This window comes from Apostichopus japonicus, chromosome 8, assembly GCF_037975245.1.
Source record: "Apostichopus japonicus isolate 1M-3 chromosome 8, ASM3797524v1, whole genome shotgun sequence".
Classification (NCBI taxonomy): domain Eukaryota; kingdom Metazoa; phylum Echinodermata; class Holothuroidea; order Aspidochirotida; family Stichopodidae; genus Apostichopus; species Apostichopus japonicus.
In genome coordinates, this window is record NC_092568.1 from 34,473,931 (window position 1) to 34,499,002 (window position 25,072).

The 25,072-nt window shown below is 36.5% G+C and overlaps 1 protein-coding gene across 1 annotated transcript in view; it reads left to right on the forward strand.

Moving 5' to 3' along the window:
• The window catches only part of LOC139971718 (enoyl-CoA delta isomerase 1, mitochondrial-like), a 58,609-nt gene extending 40,861 nt beyond the window's left edge, over positions 1–17,748 (forward strand). The window contains exons 6-8 of the mRNA XM_071978436.1: positions 14,452–14,533; positions 15,290–15,406; positions 16,640–17,748. Of these exons, the coding sequence (XP_071834537.1) occupies positions 14,452–14,533; positions 15,290–15,406; positions 16,640–16,806 (366 nt within the window). The 3' untranslated portion in view covers positions 16,807–17,748. The remainder of the gene's footprint in view (positions 1–14,451; positions 14,534–15,289; positions 15,407–16,639) is intronic.
• The last annotated feature ends 7,324 nt before the right edge of the window (positions 17,749–25,072 follow it).

The following is a 25,072-nucleotide window of genomic DNA, read 5'->3' on the forward strand; positions in this document are numbered from 1 at the left end:
GAAGTACCACACTACAGTACTTTTACTCTCAATGTACCTGCAAGCTAGAAGCTGTTATTTTTCAAGGAATGTGTCAAAACAAGTGGGTATGTAGGCTTTTTTTGTTTTCATCAGTGTAATGCCAAATTAACCATTCAGTTCTTATAACTATATTGAACTTTGATACTGGTATTAGAGTTAGAATATAACCAGCAATTTCAACTTCAAAAAATATATATATGTACTGCATATATGTTTTGCTGTAAAACAATTTTGTCATGGATGTAGACTCGTTTCGGCTTAAAATGAATCATGAAAGCATGCATTATTAAAGGAGATCAAAGACTAGGCTCATGAATTTCTTGATTGGGGTATTTCACGGCCACTAGGTAAATATCGATGGTCATGAACTTACTTGCATTGTTCATGTGAACACCAAACGGATTTGAATTTCAGTAGAGTAGGGGTTTCGATGGAAAAAAATGTCAATATAAGAATCAATTGTTAGCCATTCACACATATACTGGATATTTTGTCTTGTATCATCAAAATTTCATGAGAAAATTCACCAAAAATTACACATGTGTATCACAGAATAACAGTAAAGGACATATTGAAAATGATGATATCGAATGTTGTCCATTCAAAGAATCTTCAAGTTGAATTTTGCTTCTCATTATGTGACATAGTGCAATTTTGATCATTATGGAGTAAGATGCTGGGGAACTTTCAATGTCTCTTCATAATCTGCTACAGAACATGTTTGGATTTTTGTTACCTCAATGAGTGGCCCTGTCCCCATCTTTTTTTTGGGGGGGCCTGGGTGGGGGAGACAGGGATCAACTTACTACTGAATCCATTTGTCCTATGTAAATGTAACCCTTTCAGAAATCAATTTCAATGATCTATGAACGAACAGATTGGAATTAAAACAAGAACTCCCCAAGTTCTTTCTTCAGCAGCATATATACAGTATATATATAGGGCACAGAAAAGTTGCCACTCATGACTTTGACTTTGGTAGCCGGGCAGATTTCCCCTCTGTCCAAGCTTAGTACGCGACTGTTTTTAACTCTTCCAAAACGCTGTAAAGGTTTCAGTTCTTTTGAATGTCAAAAGTCTAAAATGGTGTCAAAGGCAGTGCACTCCTACCCCAAATATAAGATCCATAAATATACTGTACACCCTTAGTTTCAGTGGTGAATACAGCTTTTAGTAAAGGAGGGTTCTCAGTGACTTTTAAAGAGGAGACCATCAGGAGACTGTCTGTTTTGTTAACTCTTGCTTTGCACATGGTGGTCTTGGGTCCAGGGGCCTGCACAGTTTCCCTGTAATAGAAGCTATATGGTTTAGTACAGATATTAGCACCATCCGTATATGACTCACCGCTCTATATTCCCCTTAGATACCATGATGATCATGTAGTTAATCTATACAACCATCATGTTAAATTACCTAATGATCATATAATCATATAATTGACCTCTTTATCCTATTTTCTTTCCCCTTCCCCCATTCTTTTCTTTTCCTCCTTTCCCATTTGTTTTCCTTTCCCATTTTGCTTCTTCCTTTTTTCTTTTCCCCTTTTTTAAGGGAGGGGGGGGGGTGGTGGGGGACTCTCCAAACGCCACTCCCACCTGGATATGCACCCAATATATATATATATATATATATATATATATATATATATATATATATATATATATACAAAAATGAAAATGTATCTTCTTATTTGTTATTAGTGGGGTACAGAGGTGATAAAGCATTTCGAGCGTCAACTCTTGTCAAAGTGCAAAACAATTATAATTCCACCAAACAACTACAGTACCTGTAGTAAACTCAATGGCATGTCTTTGCTTAGGGGCAAGTTCAAAGCATTACCGTGTGACAATCATAAGGCTTTTTCAATATTCATATGGTTCTTTCACAAAGACTTAGTTATTTATTTATCAGCAATAAAATAATACAAAATAACTAGTTCTTGATAAACAGGTATAAAAATTAACTATGAATCATTGATCCATCTATCGTATTTATGAAATATGATTAATAAATCATCCTTGTTACAGTGTGACGTAAAATGGACGAGTGTTTTTGCACAAACATGTATACCCAAAACTCTGTGAAGTTTTTAAACAGCTACCATATTGGAAACTCTTTTGTTGCTTTCTGCAATGTCTTATATGACACCTAATTTGTGAAAATTGTTTGGCAATTAATTTAAATATGCAATAAAATCTTACTCAATGTAACGTTACAGCGTGACCGTTACAGCGTGACAATTGAAATGTCAATGCAAAGTCGATGTATAGCGGCCCACTGTCATGTTTCAATGGTGCTTTGAAGGTACTTACAGTAGATCGTTCTGATGGTCACTACCATCAGTCTTTGATCTTAGATGTGGAAATTTGTTAAAAATACATTAATCATGAAATGAAAATTCAAATTAGCATAGCGTTACAGCGTGACACACAACAGGCAATTACAAAATTACGAATATTTTATAATGTGAATATATATAACATAAAAATGACTTGATTAAAAGATAACTTGACAATTTATGTTCCATAAACATATATCACATAGCATATCCGGAAATGTAGGTATATACAGTATCTGAGTTGAATGAAGAAGTTGGAATGGTGCCACCAGCTTTCAAAAAGGGTGTCAACTATAATTAATATGTGTTATATTTTCCCTGTCTCTATTGTTTCTCATTAGTCATTTAAGAAGGTGAGCTGATATCTCACATTTGAAAGCTAAATCACTTTAAAGGCAACCTCATTTTAAGTGGTTGGTTCCAGAGGGGGGGGGGGGGGGATGGTTCAATTATGTCTGGGAATAGGACACTACATTGCAAAAGTTTGTGTGTATATCAGCTGTAACGTCACGCTGTAGCAAAATTGTTACAGCGTACGTGACAGACTTTAATGAGTCATTAATGATGGCAAGTCAGATGAACTTAAAAATGTGCTTGTATTTAATGGTTATCGATGTCCTAGGTTTGGAAACAAACTTCATTGCAAATTTTTATTGTCTTGCAAAGGAATAATTAAAAAAACATCAAAATTTACCCTTACATCATGACTTTTTTTTCCCAAAATCTAATTACTGTAGGTCATTGAACAGTAATGAAATATATATGTTACAGAAATGGTAAGCCCATGGTTTGGATCTCTAGAGTTCAAACATCATGCATCAATTCAGGTTTATCATTTTTATCATGTATATAAATGTATTTAGTATCAACTTGACAACCATTATTTTTATTAATGTTGCAATTTAAATTAGGCAAATTTCAATATGTAAATGACATGAAAATAGTGTTCCTTTTGCAGATTAAGGAAATTTTGATTCTTAGCTTTAATTCGATACCAAATTTGTTACGATTAAACCTATTTGAAGTTTTGGGAGTCATGTCCTGTTTTGCTTAGAACTGCCCTTAGACTTGTTGCGGCTGACAAAATTCCTTAGTTATATATGCTAATTACATGAAATTGCACTTAATTAAGTCCATTCAACTCCCAAATTTCAAGTTAAGTACAGTATTGCTCGCTTCAAGCTAACTCCAAGGAGCTAGAATCGTCTTGTAGTACCTCCTACTCAATATACCTCCTTAAGAGAGGTATTGTAAATTTCATTTAAATGCACAGGCCAAAATTATGTCTAATTGTAATTATGAGGCAAGAATTTTCAGTTGGCAGCAATTAAAGTGCTTTCATTTATTCATTCACACCATGATGTAGTAGCTGAAGTTTGGTTCAATTGTGCGGCTTATATGTGTGTTTGGGGGAGGGGGGAATTTATGAAATGAGGTTTTGAAAGCTTTTTGATGGCCACTTGAGGTCAACAGAGGCTGTTCTGAAAATTCAGTAAATGCTCTCTCAAACTGGAAGTATGGTCAATGTTGTGAATTGTGATAGTGACAAGTAGAAGCTGCTCATGGATATGGTATAGAAGAGCACCATGTTTTGCTTTAGTTTCATCCCACATGTTGTCACAGCTTGTATTAGACTTTTCGATTGGAATAAAGGAAGTTAACCCTTATTTGAAAGGAAGAGAATGCCGTACAAGCACACATCATTTCTAACTTGATGTCCCAAACTTAAGTAATTGGAATGAAACTGATATTATTATTTCTATCAATAAGAATTTTCAATTGAAATTTAAAAACCAAGGAATTTTTAACTATAGCTTTCTCCTCACTGTGATTTCACGTCAAAAGATTTGATTAAGACACCTGTTCACATTTCTGTTTCTAATATGCAAAACCAAAAATAAGAACCTTTGAAGTGTACATAGACTATATAATGCAAGCTGTTGTGATACAAATTAAGACAAATTTGAGAACCAAAAAAAAAAAGACTTCACTATACAGTGTTTACTGTACCTGTTGCACACATGCAGTCACATGCTTCATACAACTGCCATACTTTACCATGAATATCACAGTATGCCTGCAGTTAATTGTGTAAAATTACCTGTATAAAGACATTTTTACCATATACTGCATACATGATACAACTAAATATAGTGGGCCTTAGATATTGCATGTACAGTAGTAGGCATATACTGTATATACTGGAATCCTCTTCTTCAGAAAAAAAAGCCGATGTGAACCCCAAAGGTCAAATTGTCTGCCCTTCTTGGTAATTGTTTCTCTATGTTTGCATACCTTTAAGGTCACATTTTCTTGACTTTAGTGATAATCGGTCCTGTGGGAGAATCAAAAGTCACTGAGAGATTGTAGTTTACAGTTTACAGATTACAGTATGTGTATGGTGAGTAGAGAAGTGTAAAATATAACAATAAACTTAATTTTATTTACCCATGTTTTTTTTTTAGGGTTTTGTAGTTCCTATGTTTTCTGAATAGTTTTTCATTACAGTGTCTGTGGAGTATGCATACTGTACATGTGTTCATTAACTAAAATAACTGAATCATAGAGTCTGAGATTAGTAACTGTGGAAACAGTTTAGAAGAAGCTTCTAATTTGCAGGCCATTAGATTAATTTGAAAACTGTTTCAACTCTCTTTGGATAAAGACTGTTGGAGAACAATTGAAGGTAGTAGCTAAGTAATCTTGACTAATTATAATTACTGTAGTTGGCAAATGGACTGCATATATACATGCAGACTATTGATTCTGATATATATTTTCTCCAGTCACTTTCGCACTTGTTGGTACACAAGTTGAGAAAGAAATTACTTACCTAGAAATGTTCTCATATAAGAATTTCCACTGATTTCACTCTCTTGCCATACTAATCTATAACATAATGTTCAGTATTCAAGAAGTGTGTTAATTATAGATGTAATGCCACTTCACATCAATTTCAGTAGAATTTTTTTTCCAGCATACTACAAAAATAACAGATCATCAATGTTGTTTCCTGTACTATCTAGGTTTTACAGTATGCCTTTGAATTATTTTAGTGGAATGGAAAAAAGTATGAAGGTAAACTTCCTCTGAAGTTTTTGGCAGTCCTTGCATGCAGTGTAATGCCACGGTTTACTTCCACCAGAGAGTTAGAGGGGGGGGGGTGGGTGGCACGGGGTACACTAAACTGTACCATGCCCTATATTGTTCATGCCTGTTTGGTCTCACAGTTTAAAGATCACACAAGCATGTTGGCTATATATTATTATTGAAAACCATGGTTTCCAGTCAATATCTCAAGAGTTTTCCAGTCCTACAGTATCGTACAAGTCTGGGATAAATTTACTGTTGTATAGTGCTTATTAAACTGTTATACAGTAGCCTTAAAGTACATGAGAAAGGGGAGAAGCATGAGGGAAACACATTTTCAGTGCTCAAGGGCATATATTGTAAACCCTTGTTAAGGAATACTACTTGAGCAAAATGTTAAGCTTTTTTGCAATTTTTTTTAAAAGGGTAAGTGCAAGCCCAGAAATTATTCTTTTAACTATATGCAGGTTGGTCCAACATTTTCTGTGCTCATTCGAGCCTACTGTTAATTTTAGTGGAAACAGACAAATTTGTTGCTTCTGCCTAGTATATAAAGCTGCCACCCTTAATTAGGGCTACTAATTGAGTATAGCCAAAAAGTACATGAAATTGGGGGTGGGGGCACATGGGGAACCAAATTTTCTGTGTTCAAGGGCATATCCTAAACCCCTGTTTAGGACTCCTAGTTGAGTAAAACTTAGCTCTTTTTTTTGGCAATTTGTTTTAAAAGGGTATATTCAACATGAATTATCCTTAAATGAACTAAATAGGTCGGCAGGTTGGTCCCACATTTTCTGCGCTTATTAGATCGTACTGTAAATTTGTGTGGAAACTGACATTCTTGCTTCTGCCCAGTATATAAAGCTGCCACCCTGTATAAGGTCTACCAATTGAGTAGCCAAAAAGTACATGAAAGCGAAGGGGGGGGGGCACATGGGGGAACCAAAATTTCTGTCTTCAACTCAAGGGCATATCCTAAACCCCTGTGGAGGGCATTGTGGTCAAGTGGGCAGTGGACTTGCGTTCTAAGGATTACAGGTTCGAGCCCTGGCCAGATCATTACGTAGTGTCCTTGGGCAAGGCGCTTTATCTCCATTGCCTCTCTTCACACAGATGTATAAATGGGGACTTGCGAGGTAACTTGTAAATATAGTTGTTTGCGCCCGTTGTTGCTGCATCCTAAGGGAAGTCCTCCGGGGGACACATGGTTGTGGTGCACTGTGGTGCCCCAGGAGAGATAGATTGAATTGTACAGACTTTGGTGTGTAGGTGTGACAAGTTAGCAATGACCAGGGTTAAGTTGTAAAGTCGTGTGAGAAGGCCTTGGCCCTGAACAAGTCTGTAAACCTGAAAATTAAAATTAAAAACTTAGCTTTTTTTTGGCAATTTTTTTTTAAAGGGTATATTCAACATGAAGACAAGACCAGGAATTATCCTTAAATGAACTAAATAGGTTGGCAGGTTGGTCCCACATTTTCTGCGCTTATTAGATCGTACTGTAATATGTGTGTGGAAACTGACATTGTTGGTTCTGCCGAGTATATAAAACTGCCACCCATGATAAGGACTACTAATTGAGTAGCCAAAAAGTGCATAAAAGTGAGGGGTGGAGGAGCACACAGTTGCTTCTGTCCAGTATGAAATACATAACAAGCTGTCATCCCTGTTGAGGACTACTAATAACAAGAAATTTAGCCTTATTTCTTAAACAATTCAGTCGGGATATTAAAGAGGAGGTGCTAGCCCAGGAATTATCTTCAACTATATATACAGCAGGTTATTTGACAAGTTGGTCCCACATTTTCTGTGCTCATAAGGACCTACTGTAAATGTTAGTGGGAACAGACATAATAGTTGCTTTCTGCCCATTATGTAGGACATATCAAGCTCCCACTCCTGTTAATGACTTCTAATTGAGTAAAGCTAAGCCGCTTTTTGTAAAACAATTTTGTGGGAATATAAAATATGAAAGGCCATGAGTTATTCTTTGACCTTTACATCAGGTTATTGGCAGGTTGGTCCCACATTTTCTGTGCTCATTTGAGCCTATGGTAAATTTTAGTGAAAACTGACTATATTGTTGCTTCTGCCCAGTATGAATACAAGTAAAGCTGCTATCCTTGTTGAGGACTACTAATAGAAAAAAAAAACTTATTATTATTATTCTTAAAAAGTTCGGTGGGGATATAAAACAAGAAGTGCAAGTTAGCCATGATTATCTTTAACTATATATATATATATATATATATCTATATATATATATATATATATATATATATATATATATATATATATATATAAAGTTATATATATATATATATATATATAAAGTTATATATATAGTTAAAGATAATTCCTATATATTTATATATATAATCTAATATAATATAATCTAATCTAATCTATATCAACTAAGCAGATTTTATTTGTAAAACAATTCGGTGGGGATATAAAACAAGAAGTGCAAGTTAGCTTTGATTTATCCTTTTAACCAACAGCAGGTTGGTCCCACATTTTCTGTGCTCATTGAAGCCTATACTGTAAATGAAAGGGGTAACAGACAACACAGTTGCTTCTGCCCAGTATGAAATCTATAAAAAGCTGTCATCCTTATTGAGGACTAGCTACTAATCAAAAAAAAAAAACCTTAGTATTTCTTAAACAATTCTGTGGGGCAATAAAACAGGATATGCTAGGCCAGGAATTATCTTTAACTATATATATAACTTTATATATATATATATATATATATATATATATATATATATATATGTATATATATAAATGTATATATATATATATATATATATATGTATATATATAAATATATATATATATATATATATATATATATATATACATATTTAAAGCGGGAGGCCCGGGTTCGAATCCCGGTGGAGGCTCGAAGTTTTCTGTGGGGCTATAAAACAGGATATGCTAGGCCAGGAATTATCTTTAACTATATATATAACTTTAACTATATATATAACTTTAACTATATATATAATTTTAACTATATATATATATATATATATATATATATATTTATACATATTTATATTTATACATATTTATATATATATATATATATATATATATATCCAGCCTTAGGAATCACAAATGATTTTCGAGTATATATATATATATATATGTATATATTTATACATATTTATATTTATATATATATATATATATATATATATATATATCCAGCTTTAGGAATCACAAATGATTTTCGAGTTGGTTAGCATCATGTTTGATCTCTAGAGTAAGGCAAAAATATGTCACCACGAACAGAACTAGTATTGTTCGATACAGGTGTCAATAGCCTACAGTGGAATTACGACCTTCCTTACCTGTTTCGAACCTCTAGACATACAATCAGCGTCCATGGTTAGGGTGTCCCCGTTGAAAACGTAATGTGAAGGAAAATCCAGAACAGTGAAAAAACTTCGGGCCTCCACCGGGATTCGAACCCGGGCCTCCTGCTTTAAATATATATATATATATATATATATATATATATATATATATATATATACATGCATACATATATATATATATATAGTTGGTTGGTCCCACATTTTCTGTGCTCATTTGAGCCTACTGTAAATGTTAGTGCAAACTGACAACATTGTTGATTCTGCCCAGTATGAATACATATAAAGCTGCTATCCTTGTTGAGCAATGAGCACTACTAATAGAAAAAATCTTTAGCATTATTTCTTAAAAAGTTCTTTTAGCCAAACAGCAGTTATTCTGATGTATCAATTAAACAGAGAAATACTTCGAATTAGAATACCTTGATGCCAAGTATGTTGTGCATGAAAAGGTATTAGTTCAAACTCAAACTGAATGAAAAGTGAATTACTGTGGTCAATTTGTCAAATTATATGCAGTGTAGACTGAAAGATAAGGACAACTGTGAAAAATTGAAAATGTTCTTTTCCTAACATATTTACAGTTCCTTAACTTGACACATCTGAATGGCTAAAGGAGGAAAGGTAGTTATGAGAGATAAATGTGTTCCTTATTTTCTGTACAGTATTCCTCCAACTTATTGAGCTGGGACGTCAACTTAAGAAAAATTCATATACCGTTTTTTCTGCCGATTAAAGAAATTTCTGTTGGAAATTGCTATTGCTGAGGCAGTTTTTTGGGGAAAATATTCGCAGGATGAATATATTGCTGATTTCGGGGGAGGGGGGGGGGGGGGAAACAGTACATAAACTTATGTATAATTTATCTTTCAACTACCAAAGCTCCTTTAATTTCTGTCTTAGAGACAGAGACTCGGTATTTGTGTTCATTAGATGGTACGTCCCACAAAGGAGTTAATCCTGCATTTTGGGATTGGTACCCAAACCATTTGAAAGGTCTGCTTTTGGTCCCAGACATGTTGGAACAGCATGATTTGTGGTCCCACATATTGGGTGTGATTCCACAAATTTAGTTTGAAACATGTTTTATCTGGTCCCACAAATGATGTTTCTCAGGTGTGTTTTTTTGGTCCCACAATTTGGTCTGGTCCCACAAATGATGTTTCTCAGGTGTGTTTTTTTGGTCCCACAATTTGGTCTGGTCCCACAAATGATGTTTCTCAGGTGTGTTTTTTTGGTCCCACAATTTGGTCTGGTCCCACAAATGATGTTTCTCAGGTGTGTTTTTTTGGTCCCACAATTTGGTCTGGTCCCACAAATGATGTTTCTCAGGTGTGTTTTTTTGGTCCCACAATTTGGACTGGTCCCACAAATGATGTTTCTCAGGTGTGTTTTTTTGGTCCCACAATTTGGTCTGGTCCCACAAATGATGTTTCTCAGGTGTGTTTTTTTGGTCCCACAATTTGGTCTGGTCCCACAAATGATGTTTCTCAGGTGTGTTTTTTTGGTCCCACAATTTGGACTGGTCCCACAAAGGTGTGTTTTTAAGGTCCCACACATAAGGTGTACATTCTGGTCCCACAAATCAGGTCCCACAATTGTTGATGCAAAACGTACCAAGTTACTGGTCCCAATATTATTGTGGAGGTGAGTAGGCGTGTGTGTGTGTGTGTGTGCATCTGTGACACTTGCTTGGGTACGCTCTATCTCAATAAGGGAATGTTGGATTGAGGCCAAACTTGGACTATAGATCCGCCATATGGAGAAGGTGTGCCCTATTGTTTTTGGTGCCCACAAAGGTCACCAAAGGTCGGTTATGGTCCAAAAACCGAAAATATTAAAACGGCAATAACTCCCAGTGCCAATGTGCGAAAAGGTTGATATTTTGGGACAAGTTGTGAACTGGTTAGGGAAACATTTTCAAAGATAACGGTCATATGATCCGAGGTCACCAAAGGTCAATTAATGATAAAAAACTAGTATTTTTGCGATAACTTGAGAACGAAATGTCCGTTAGGGTTGGGAGTTGCTTCAATGTTATCCAATTGTCGACCCGCATCTGGGTGACCCGTGACCTCAATTTGACCTCTGGTGACCTTTACATGTTTTTGGGGATTCTTACAGTTTTGATGCTATTTTCAGATGTCAAAGGTACCTTCTGATCGTAAATGTCATCAGGTTGACCCTGTGTGACCTTTATGTGCGAAGTTATGTGGGGTCAAAGTTTTTCGGTCGGAGTTAGGATGGTTGTACAGACTTGTCGTTTTGTTTTTTGGAATCAGGAGATTAAACTACATCTGAAACCAAGGTCAAAAGGTCAAAGGTCACATTAGAAAAAATGTGCTTATTTTGGGAGGAAACGATCAAAATAGAAAATGTTTGGTTTTGATGCTAGATTTGGATATCAAAGGTACCTTCCGATCAAAAATGTCAATTGGTTGACACCCGTGTGACCTTCGTGTGCGAAGTTATACGAGGTCAAAGTTAATTTTCAGACATTTAATGCAACAACTCCCAGTTCCAAGATGTGACATGGTTGATATTTTCGGACAAGTTGCAAATGGTATAGGGGAATATTTTCAAACTTAACGGTCATGTGATCCGAGGTCACCAAAGGTCAATTAATGTTAAAAAACTAGTATTTTGGGGGTAGCAAATGGGCAAAGAAAAAATTGTTTGAATTTGTAAAGTTTGATGCTCTAATTTAGGTCTCATCAATCAAAAATGTCAATAAGTTGACCCAAGGTGACCTTTGTATGTTAAGTTATATGAGGTCAAAGTTAATTTTCAGACATTTAGTGTAATAACTCCCAGTACCAAGGTGTTACCCAGTTGATATTTTGAGACAAGTTGCAAATGGTATAGGGGAATATTTGCAAACTTAACGGTCATGTGATACAAGGTCACCGAAGGTCAATTTATGATAAAAAACTGGTATTTTTGCGATAACTTGAGAACAAATTGTCCGTTAGGGTTGGGAGTTGCTTCAATGTAATCCAATTGTCGACCTGCATCTGGGTGACCCTTGACCTCAATTTGACCTCTGGTGACCTTTTCGTGTTTTGTGGATTTTTACAGTTTCGATGCTATTTTCAGATATTAAAGGTACCTTCTGATCATAAATGTCAATGGGTTGACCCCCGTGTGACCTTCGTGTGTGAAGTTATATGAGGTCAAAGTTAATTTTCAGACATTTAATGCAATAACTCCCAGTTCCAAGGTGTGACAAGGTTGATATTTTTGGAGTAGTTGCAAATGGTATAGGGGAATATTTTCCAACATAACGGTCATGTGATACAAGGTCACCAAAGGTCAATTTATGATAAAAAACTGGTATTTTTGCGATAACTTGAGAACAAATTGTCCGTTAGGGTTGGGAGTTGCTTCAATGTAATCCATTTGTCGACCCGCATCTGGGTGACCTGTGACCTCAATTTGACCTCTGGTGACCTTTTCGTGGTTTGTGGATTTTTACAGTTTCGATGCTATTTTCAGATGTTAAAGGTACCTTCTGATCATAAATGTCAATGGGTTGACCCCCGTGTGACCTTCGTGTGCGAAGTTATATGAGGTCAAAGTTAATTTTCACACATTTAATGCAATAACTCCCAGTGCCAAGGTGTGACAAGGTTGATTTTTTTGGACAAGTTGCAAATGGTATAGGGGAATATTTTCAAACTGAATGGTCATGTGATCCAACGTCACCAAAGGTCAGCTAATGTTAAAAAACTAGTATTTTGGGGGGAGAAAATGGGCAAAGAAAAAATGTTTGAATTTTTACAGTCATGCTCTGTTTAGGTCTCACCGATCAAAAATGTCAATTGGTTGACCTCCGGGTGACCTTTGTGTGTGAAGTTATGTATACAAGTTCAAAGTTAATTTTTTGACATTTAATGCAATTAAATCTCAATGCCAAGGTGTGACATGGTTGATATTTTGAGACAAGTTGTGAATGGGGTGGTGGAACATTTTGAAACTTAAAGGTCATGTCATCTGAGGTCACCAATGTTATCATATCTGTTGACACGCTTGTAGGTCTCTTATACTTCTTACATTTTCGACGCAATATTTAGATCTCAAAAGTGCCTTGTGATCAAAAATCTGATCACATTTTGTGATCACAAAAGTGTTGGGTATAGTGTTGGTTACTTTATGGGAACATGTAGGACCACAATCACTTGGACTATTTGAGCCCAATCTTGCTTGATAATATTATGTGTATTATCATATACCCCAAGCAAGGAACCACAGTGCCCTTGGGCTCTTGTTACTCCAAGTATCCTAAATTATTTTACCGTCACTATTGTTATACAATCAAAATGTGGAAGCCACTTTTAAGGAAAGATAACCTTAGTAAATAAATGGGCCTCATGCTCGATAAGGAAGTTAATCATTAAGCAACCAAAATAAAGTACTTATCAAGTCTACACACAAGCATGCACGGTGCAATCAGATATGGTCTTGGACTTGTATGAACGTGTGTATGTATGGGTGTATATGTGGGTCGCAAGGCTTGTAAACAAGGTAACAAAAACAGCGCAGCTTATTGGATAAACGCCATCTATGACTTCTTCTTTTGTATGGAGGACGGGGAGCGGGGACGGAAGGGGGGAGAGGTTGTCTAGTGACATAGAGAGCCAGATTCAGGAGCCACGGGGAATATATGTCATCGGACTTTCCTACTTGATATCTAACATTCTTTCTGCATTATATTACGCAAATGAGAATAAGGTGTTATTTATCCCATATTTGCCCCGACCTATATACCTCGTGTCAAGGGATGTAGCTCCCCTGACCCCGACCCTTTTCTCGTCAAGCCTGGGGTGCCCGATGGTAAATTCTTGGGAGATCCGCTTTGCATGTGACAGGTCAAAATATATTTTCAGTCATGTCCTCCTGCACCACAGGCTATTTCAATAGTACGGAAGCACTGCCTGTGATGAATTATGTTCCCCCCCCCCCACTTGTTCAAGTTCTTTTGGTAGCATAAATGTTTTTTTTTAATAACCTGTATCCCGATGCTAACATGGAATGGAATACTCCTACACACACTGCAGTGGTGACCGAATAAATAAACAGTTATTGGTCTTCAAAAAGCATTTACATGGCTTTCAAAGCCTGCTGGCAAGTCTCAGCAAAGTGGCCGTCGGACTAATTTTGCCCACCTGTGCATAGCCCCGTCACAACGAGTGGCAATCAGATGGACTGTCAGTTATAATCCCCACCCCACCCCCCGGACGCCCATTCGAGAAGCAAGTCGACGCCCATGCTACCATGTAACAGCTTCAAGTAATGATTTAAGTGATGTTTAAATTACAGTAATGGTTAGTTTTTTTTAAATAGCTAGTAAAGCTTGCTAAGCTTTCTTGTATATGACTCAGGTTTTCTGATCGTGAAAGTAGAAGAAGATGTGGAATTATTGAAATGTTACGGTATCTGATGTGACTCGGAGAAATCAATTCGAAGCACCCATAATCCAGTAAACTAGTAAGAAAACAGTGAGAAATGGACCTCTGCAACTGTATTAATTAATTCATTACGCAATATGTTTAAAATATCTTCTTATTTTCTTCCTTTTTAATTCACCTTATTTCTTCCTTTTTTTATTCCCCTTGCTTTCAGGGTATGCCAATTCCATTTTACTTGCAGACCATGATGGAAAATTTGATTGGAGTTAGGAGAACAGAGGAGCTTTGTCAACGAGGTATACCTATAAATAGGTATAACTATAGCCTATAGGTATATAGGTATAGCTTTATAGGTATAAGTATAACAATTTAGGTATAGGTATAATTATAATTAGTTCACGCCTTACGTTTGTTTGTTTATGTGTCATGCAGGAGCTCTCAAAATGACAGGTCCTTGGGACGGATGGTGACCGGAGAATTAGGCTTGATGTCGCAAAATATACATAGGGTCTGACTGAACGTGACGCCTATGGCAAGCCAAATGCCCAACAAATCGCAAAATCCGGTTTATCGGTTGATAATACAGTTTTATCATCGATCGATAATCCTGAATTGTCGCCGATATACCAGGATATTGACTGATAATCCAGGATTATCGAGAAAAAAAAATGGAATATCACCCGAAAATCCATGATTTTGCAATTGATAATCCGAGTTTATCAAAGTAATTTAGATACACCCGAATTATCGAGCATAAATCTGGGTTTGTCGGAGACAATCCCGGATTCTCGAACGATAAACCGGTTTTTCGATTTATTGGGGTTTTGGCTTGCCATACACGCCGACCTGTGTTAATTTACATTTTACCATTATATAAATTATATCAAGGTATTCGATATGAATATTAAGCCCCCTCCCCCTAACTTTCCCTTCCCCATTGTGACTTCATACAATCAATGAAAGCATGTATTGCATTCATCTTAAAATCTTGCAAATAGTTGAGACCTTGTTGACTTGCTAACTCAAACCACTTTGCATATATCCTCAAACAGGACAGCTTTTGGAATCTGACCAAGCTCTTAAGGAGGGCTTGGTAGATGAGGTTGTTCCCTTGGACCAAGTGATGACGGTGGCAAAGAAGGAGGTGGCTAAATGGCTAGAAGTACCAGGTAGGAATAGACAAATCTCGTCAATTATTGCCAAAATGAAGAAAACCAGATTGGTCTTATAGGCTTTGTCATACCTGGTTGACCTTGTATTGATTCACTGTAGTACCGTATATATATATATACCGTTATATAAGGTTTATACCGTATTCGGCCCATGTAATTTTTTTAGTTATAGTGTCTCCAATTGAAGGTGTCAAAGAACGTATACAGACACACACACATAATATATATATATATGTATATATATATATATACACACACTGCCATATATATACTTCCATTATCAGCACATAGGTCACTTTTGCCTTCCGCAAGGGATCAGCGTTACAACTGGTGGCGGTACAATGTAAATTAATGACTGCAGGTTAGCTTAATTTCTATTCCAAGCATAATTATGTATGATGTTTGAAAACCTGTAGAAAATAAGAATGAAAGTCGCGTGCTCCATCGGCACTCGAGGGAAAAACTGTCAGTTGAGGATTTGTCCCGTACAGGGAATTTGCATTCAAACACCCCACAGCCACCCCATCATAGGTCCGTCAAAGTTTTGATCCCCCTGCAACTAGTCCATAAAGGGTCGTGCCCGTCCTTACTCAGTTTAGGGGAAATTCGAAATCTTGTGCACGTCACCAATAACTTGTCAGATTGAAGACTGTTTGATGTGATTGTGTTATGCCTTTAAATCCTGTACAAAATGGTGGGATTGCTTCACCGGTTAACGGGCTCAGAACCGATGGGTCTGGGGCCGCCAGCCCGTAATTGCTTTATGGTAGCGAAAGATGCTAATTTCGTCCGAGGAACCAAATCTGCCGATAGATACAAGGTCACAGCACCGCCGGAAGTTGGATCACTGAACCGGTAGCAATTTTCCCCATGTCTGGACAATATCTAAAATAGCATTATTCCCAGAGAAACGGAATTCCAGTGCACTCAAATTATTCTTTAATCTCTGATTAGTGTAAAATCTACTGAATTTTAAAGTTGTTTCTGATTCATGGTTCTGGAACTTACCTGCCAAATGCACCTCACCATAACATCCAATTAATGTAGAATTTTAATATCATTTCACACGCACAGTGTATATACATATTGTGACGAAGGTTGGCTCATTTGACCGTATAAAATAAAGTTTCCCTTTCTAGTTGCGTGTCCGCGATGACACACAGTAAAATCTTCATTTTCTTCTGTTTCATCTGGTCTCAATAATACTTTATGTATATGGTTATCATTTAGATATCGGTAGGGCCAGGGTAAAAGCTGGAATACGAGAAAATGATTTAGAAGTATTCCGCAAGGATCGGGATAAAGATGCCACACTCTTCGCCCGCTTGAATAGCAGCCCAGAAGTCCAGGCTATATTGGAAACAACATTGAAGAATCTTAAGAAGCAGAAGAAATGATCGCTGAGCTGCTGTACTCCGTTGTGCATTCTTGCTATTTTGTTTAAAATTAAAAGGCCTGCAAAACATTATCTTGCCAGGAATTCACGTTTTATCCTCAGCTGATATAAGTGATCGAAAACAAACCATAAAAATGTCATTCCGTTCGGATAAATTACATAATGTGAAATGGATTTAGAGGTGTTCAGTTTATGATGTGACCCTCATAGTTTCAGAACCGAGTGTAAAATGAGCCATGTTATATTAGCTATGTATTAAAATGTCATTTTGATTTCATTTGCTTTGCTTTGATTTTTTTTTTTTCATTTTCATGCATATCTTACAATTTTTACAATGAAAATACATATAACAATCGATTAGAAAATAGTGGAAGGGCTTGAAGCCGAAGCTTTTTCAAAAAGCCCACCGTAACTTAATTAATTACAAAGTAAATGTAATTAAAAGGGAAAATAGAGAATAAGAAGATGATCTGCCCCCCCCACCCCCACCCATCAGATGGACCCACCCCGTAACTTGCCCAGAAGAAAAGAAATGGAGCAGTCAGTTGGGTCAAAATAGAAAGATGTCAAATATAGGGTGTTCCGAAAGTTCGTTCCGCCCTCTCCCGATTTCTCTTTAGATGCTGAAGGAAAGATGGGCTCTAGGGCGGAACGAACTTTCGGAACACCCTATATAAACAAACAAAAATGAAGATGAAAATACATTAGGGTAAACTAGAAGTGTTCATATTTAGATATAAGTGTCTTTTTTTGAAAGTTCTTATAAGAAAATAACTTTACGGATATTGCATTTGTTTTATTGAATCACAGATTTGATTCCAGAACTAAGTACCATCAGATAAAATTGAGCGTTTAAAAAGGTCAGAATTAATGGGAAGAGAAAATTACTGTTGGGAGGATCTGGTATTGTGGGAATGTATATTATGAGTGAAAGAAACGAAATGTTTGAAAATTTCTGGTAACTTTTACTTAACAAATTTAAAACTGAATATAGCGCATTGGTGTCTGTGGATGTCAAAAATATTAAGAAAACATAATCTGGTAAAAAAAAAGGGGGGGGGGATATATGTGCAGATGAACAGATGAGAAGGGTGAGCATTTCCCCACACTAGATTACAATAAATTAAATGAGGATGAATGAGTATATTGCATACGTTCTTAAGGATATATAACTAGGTAAAACTCTTTAATTTTTATGCAATACCCCAATTATTTTAGAAATAGAAGTCTTAATCTTATTAATATGAGAAATCCATTTTAATAGGTTTACTGGTATGCATATCTGAAAAGTGGGGAGATACTGTAAAATAACATCATTATTGGCTCCAAATTTGAGTACACTAACAATTGTAGAAGTTTTCAATAGTTTTTCCTGCACGTTTTCATTCATCTTATTTTTCACAGACGTTCAGGAGTGTTGAATAAAAGATAATAAAAATTACGTCTCAGTGTGGATAACTATATACATTTAGCGTGCACGGCTGCAGTAAACTGCTCGTTGAAATTTGATCTTGGGTGACTAGATTTCTAGTTGATTTTTAAGGGCAATACTGATGAATTTTAGTAATGCATCTTAAAACTATATAGCCTATTTATTGTACAGTAGCCATTAAGCATGGAAGTACTCTCACGTTGATCTTCTATACATATAACAATGACAAATGTGAAAATAATAAAACAATTAGGCTATATATTTATGTTTAAATAAAAGAATGGTGATGATAATATTCTCAGGATGAAATTTGATATGCATTTTACTACAATAAAATAAACTGTACTGATTCATAAAGAAGTTAAAAATTTACTACGGTACTCTTTATGTTTGAAATCGGGGAGGGGGTTGAGAGTTTCGAAATTGGAGGGAAAGTGCCCCGTGCCCCCCTCCCCTGTAATGCTGACTTTGTGTGTGTGATCTATTTGCTTTTAGAAATTGTTTATACTCACATTATTATCTCTTGAAAGAGAGCTCTTCTATGTAAACTTGGTTTAAGAGAGGAGTGCTACACACATAGCAGAATTTCCTTTTCAATATCACCACTGTTGCGAACTCCTTACAAAGCTGAAAATATCCAAAAATGTTTTCCTTGCGGTTCTGAACTTTGACGAGTGTCCATGGACAAGTAACCTCAGTCGAGATAAATATCACAAGGCTGGTAATTAAATGGTTGTTGAGAATAAAATGCATTAGTTGACTAAATATAACGTTTATTTTCTAGCAATGCTAATGATCTTCCAATGAGCTGGTTCATTGCGTATCAGATATCCAACGATACACATATTCATGGCTTCGAGTTACTGCGTTTTTTTCCGTTTTTTTAAAAAAGAAAAGAAATATTGATACCTTGAATAATGTCGCTGCCTCATTTCAGAAATAAAGATTCATTAAGTACTGCTAAAACTTTTAGCAGATTTACTGATAGGTTTATCTGGAATTGCATTATAAACCTCTGAGCTGAAGTTGTGAAGTGTTATGAAGTAATATATAATTATGTTAACGGCATGATTATGGATTGATGCATGGAAATGACTTTATGAATTAGTCAATTAGCAATAGTCAATTAGATGGAAACCAAATTCATCTTTTGAGTGTTCGTGCATATTGCCATGTCATAGTACCTGGAGATTATTTGATAAACATACAGGATGGGAAAGTATTCCTTTGTATTTAGAAAGTGAACTTTTACATTGCTTTGGATGCAACCAATGAAGGGGGTGACACATAAAAAATCTCCATCCCTCTTCTCCCTTCCCATAATTAACCCATGCAGAATATGACCGGAGCCATGCCGCCAGGAATGTTCAAATACTGTTTTTTCACACTGGTGTGATACACCGATGAACATTGTTTTTATCCTCCCCCGTCCCTTCGTCATCCGCTTGCAACCTACCTTATCAATCGATCGATCAATCATTCATAAATGCCTATACCAACTTTCTGTATACTGGACCAGTCTCGAATGCGATTCGAGACTGGTCGAGTGTATAGAGAGGAGAATTGCTTCAGGATCGAAATGTTAGACAAACACTGGTTTGTTGCCGTGGCAATCATGAAGTCATAATTAAAAGAAATGAAGACATGGTGTGCATTACCATGAGTATATGCAAATATGTTTATGGGGAAAGAAATGTTTCAAATTGCAAAAGAATACTGTACAGTATATATATAGCCTACTTGCAATTAGTTACAGCAGTAGTACTGTATATGTTTTCACATACACCGAGTCTCAATACACACTGTACGTTCTTCTTAAATCATCCAGCTAAATACTTCGAGTAACATGAATGACTTAGGGATTAATTTTGAGCTAGAGTCAATGTCAGCAACCTTATCGAGGTGCTTCAACGAAGAACCGAAGCGTAAAGCGTCCAATGTTGACACTATATAACAAAAGAAACCTTGTCGCTAAGCTTAGCGGACCTCGGCTATCGCCTCGGTCCGCTCAGCCTCCTCGATGACGTCATCATCGGTCTCAAATCAAATTTAAGACCGGTTCCCCTCGTATTTATCCCCTAATAAATGATAACTGATGACAGACAAATTAAAATAACTTGAACTGGATACAATCATCATGGCACTCATGTGACTTTCTGAGAGGTAAAATGGATAGATATAGATTTTGGTGGCACATGATACAATGCATGCCTGTAGCCAGCGTTCAAAGGGAGGGGGGGGGGGTGGGGACCAATAGTTGACTGAAAACCGTCTTGGAGATGGGTCTCCTTTGTGAAATGTACGTTTTGGTATGTGGACTTATAACATGGTGCTATCATTTCCGTCCTTTAACTACATTTGTGCAGTACTATGGTTTTCATTTTGTAGAGTGTGTTATTAAATGTAGGCCATATATGGAAGAAACTTATCCCCCTCCCCCCCCATATCCCCTTCCCGGAACAGCTTATCAATCCAGTATTACGACTGTTCACGATCACCGTTATCGTTGCAAAAGTTACTTGAGTCCAGCCTGCAGGTACAATCAGGAGAAATAGGTTCAAAGAAAACACTTAAAGGCATTGAAGACTCGCCCCAAACCGAGTGCGGCCATCTGAAAAAAAAGTTAACTTTCTGTTGCTTACAAGTGACGTTTTGTTCGCGTCGCTACATAATGCAGACATTAATGAAACGTGATACCTTGTTATATTTAGCTGGACCTGAGATGTCCATCGCTGTATCGTTTGTATACTGTGCTGTGGGTATTGACCGCAGCTGTAAGTACTGACTGTACACCAGTGTCTAATTACCGACGGTAGCAAGCTGTGTGTGTATTTTCTGGGATTGATGGTGGTGTTTATCACTTCTGTTACACCTCATTCGAAACTAGGTCAAATTACCTGCATTAGACGTTTCTTTTTGCGTGAGTCTTCACACCCTTTAAGCATAGAGCAATGCACGTTCAATGAATGATTCTAAGACCTAAACAATGTTAAGGGTATTAATCCTTCTCAATAGATACATCTATATATATATATATATATATATATATATATATATATATATATATATATATATATATATATATATATATATATATATAATATATATATATATTTATATATATATATATATATATATATATATATATATATTTATATATATATATATATATATATATATATATATATATATATATATATATATATATATATATATATACATACATACATAAAGATGTATCTGGTTATATGGCATGTCCTCAGCACTCTGCACATGAGTTTAGTATATATATATATATATATATATATATATATATATATATAAATATATATATATATATATATTTATATATATATATATATATATATTTATATATATATATATATATATATATATATATATATATACATACATACATACATACATACATACATACATACATACATACATACATACATACATAAAGATGTATCTGGTTATATGGCATGTCCTCAGCACTCTGCACATGAGTTTAGTATTAAGTTTTCCATAAGTAGGGCTATTAGGCCTACTTAAAAGTGCTAATAAAAGTCACTGCTGTTACTTAAAGGAGCAACAATTCATGCATAAATAATTAGGCTAGGTTATCGAAGTAACCAGTTCACTGCCGTTCACCTTAGAACCATGAAAATATTACACCATAGTCAGGCGCGTATCCAGGATTTTCTAACCCGGGGGGCGCGAATTACTATCTAAGCGGAGCGCCACCATCGGTTGGCGCGGAGCGTACAAGAAAATTTCTGGTTTTGATACCCCCCAGATCACCGGAAATGGCACTTCTCGGGCTTGAAAATGAGCAACCAGATGTACACTTTTGCCTGAGAACCAAGTATTTCCCATTTTTCCCTTCCATCCATAACCTTTTTGAAGATTGTCAACAGTCACACATCATGTTCGACCTGATTGCATGTCCTATGGATCATTGCTTTTGTAGGTGATTCTATACGTCACGGCCCACAATATCCGAAAGCCCCACTTTTGAAGGTTTTAAGCCCATTATTTGTTGAGAATTTGAAAATTCACATTTCTCGTGAACAAAATCACTTGAAAACATACCCATAATGTTGCACAAAATTCAATCTATGGACAACCAATATAGAAAAACCTCCTTGAACCCCTAACAGACAGGTCAAAATTGCACGAGTAGAGGAAAGTATGATGAAGAATGTTGGTGAGGAAAATTCAGACAGAGTTAATTTATTGGTGTAGAAATATTAAAACCTCTTTATAATGGCTTTTATAAAACTTGGTTGAAGGAAATGAAAAATAGCAGATATTTCCGAAACCGAACACTACACACATAGGCGTAGGTCCCGCAGGAGGCGGGGGCTCCCCCCCCCCCCCCGCAACCAAATTTTTCCCATTTTTTCGGGCACCTACTGAAAGAAAAATAAATAGCAATGAATAGCTTAAAAATGATCTCCTTGGTAATTAAAATAAAGTTGTAAGCTTGGCCGACAGTACTATACTGTAAAAGAGAGTTTTGACATAAATGGATCTGTATGCTTTTTCTCCATCTACAAACTACATAAAACATTTGGTTGTTTACATTAGCATCCGGCGGTATACTGCGCAACTTTCACGGACCGTAAGGTACACGATACCATGCAATGTAATGACCGATGCTTGCTGATATGATATTGGCATCTATATGTTGAACGCGCGCTTCGCGCGCGAAAAATTTTGGTTATATTTTACGGGCAAGTCATTACAGCCCCCAAATCCAATTGGGCTCCTACGCCTTTGACTACACACATAGACAGTTTTTGAGGCTGTTAATCGTGGAACATGCATTTCAATGCTCACTGATATGATATTATATCTGCTCTTTGCTTTACAAATTCGAACAGGCGTGTAGCGAGTAATTGCCAAGGGAGGGGCGAAGCCTGTAGGCAAACTATCTAAGCGAAGCGCCACCATAAGTTGGCGCGAAGCGTACAATAAAAATTTTGGCCGACAATGCCTCCCAGATCGCTGGAAATGACACTTCCCAGGCCTTGTAAGTTGCATCTAAGCATTGTCTATTTTGAAATTACTAGCTATGTCATAAAGAAAATTTGCTCGGGGGGGGGGGGCGGTCACCCCCTTCCCGAAATGCGTCATGTTCCCCGACGACTCGGTCGAGTTCAAGACCAGTGCACAGTTGGTTCCATATAGCACAATTGTACAATTGTTTTAGCCGTCCATACACACACACGCGTTATGATAGACCATATATAGTACTTATATAGATACATTAGTGAGAGAGGAAAAATGGAAACGTCAAAAATGGAGTTGTCGATGTAAGGGGTAGGGTGAGGCGCACACCCCCTCCGTAATCCTTGATCTGTCACTGGCTACCCTGTGTATATAATAGGGATCAGCGCTTTAACTATGACTGTTCCTCTTTCTCTTCCCGAGGTCTTGGCTTTCTTCTACTCCCTCCTTTTCTCCTTTTTCTCTCTTTTTTCTTTTTCTTTTCCCTTCCTTCCTTTCCTCCTTTTCTTTTTCCCCCCTCCCTTTCCCTTTTTTCTTCTCTTTTTTTCTCTCCTCTTTTCCTTACCCGGGGGGCGCGCGCCCCCAACGCCCCCCCCCCTGGATACGCACCTGATAGTAAGTACATCATTTTGAAGTGACGTTATTTCTTTATCGGAAATACATAATCAGATATCAGATAGTTCGATATTCAAGTTCAAGATCTTATAATAAATAAATATATCTCACCTTAAGTTGTCCACAAATCCAGATAGGGCCTATACTAGCTAGATCATATATACATATATAATATCCTACAATATCATTTATATATAAATATCTAACTGTCACGTTATATAGAGACATATATCCCAGGATCTCAAAGGCATCAAAAGGTCGTCAGTATTGCGTGCGGTTTTAGAAAGTCAAAAATTGTTGATTCAAGTCAAACTTCAACAAGCATTTTAATGCCACTCTTTTCTAATTGAACCCTGCTCGATGTCTGAAAATCATTCGGAGAGCAAGAACTTCCATGAGAGTACTTTAGAAAGCTCTTAGCAAATTTCAGCTTTCTAATAGCAAATTTGTTACAAAACCGTTATGACCTTTTAATGGTCAGTTCTGATTCTTGAATAGTCATCGTCTGATGAGAACAATAATTTGTCGCGTCGTGACTTCAGTCAAAAACAGCGTATGGAAACTGTTAAATATATCCCTCTACAATTTTGAGGTTACAGTTCTTTCCCTCTTTTACTTTTGTGTTTTCTCTTTTTTGTCGGAAATGCTTTCACACATATGAATTGACATACACGGATCAATCACAGAATGTATAAATATCTGTGAGATCAATCTACTGATTCCAGGTCACAGAATGTATTTTTGTGTTCCAGGACAGCATATAGACTCCTATAAGAGTCTATATCAGTCCGCCCGAATGTTCGGGAAAAGTCCCAAAGCAGTAGGAGAACATCACTTTTGATATGTTATCAATCAGGATCTCTTTTTTGTGTGGCTTGCATGTTGAAGAGCATGAATAGAATTAGTAAATGAATAGAAGTACATGTCGTGCAAAACTTGGGTCCATTGAGGGCGTTAAGACCACTTCAGGCCTCCCAGGAGCGGCGTACGGTTTCCTACTGAGTAAAGAGGTCTATTTACAAATAACGAAACTTCAGGCTCTGATAGAAAAGAAATCTACATGGATATGATACGGAAAATTAATGATGCTATGAACTTGTCAGCTATCCAGTGATAGGTAGTGGTTATAAGCTTTAAGTCTTAACTACTTTTGTGTTTTAGTGTGTAAGTCAATGGGGCTTTTAACAGGCGTATGCTACCAGCA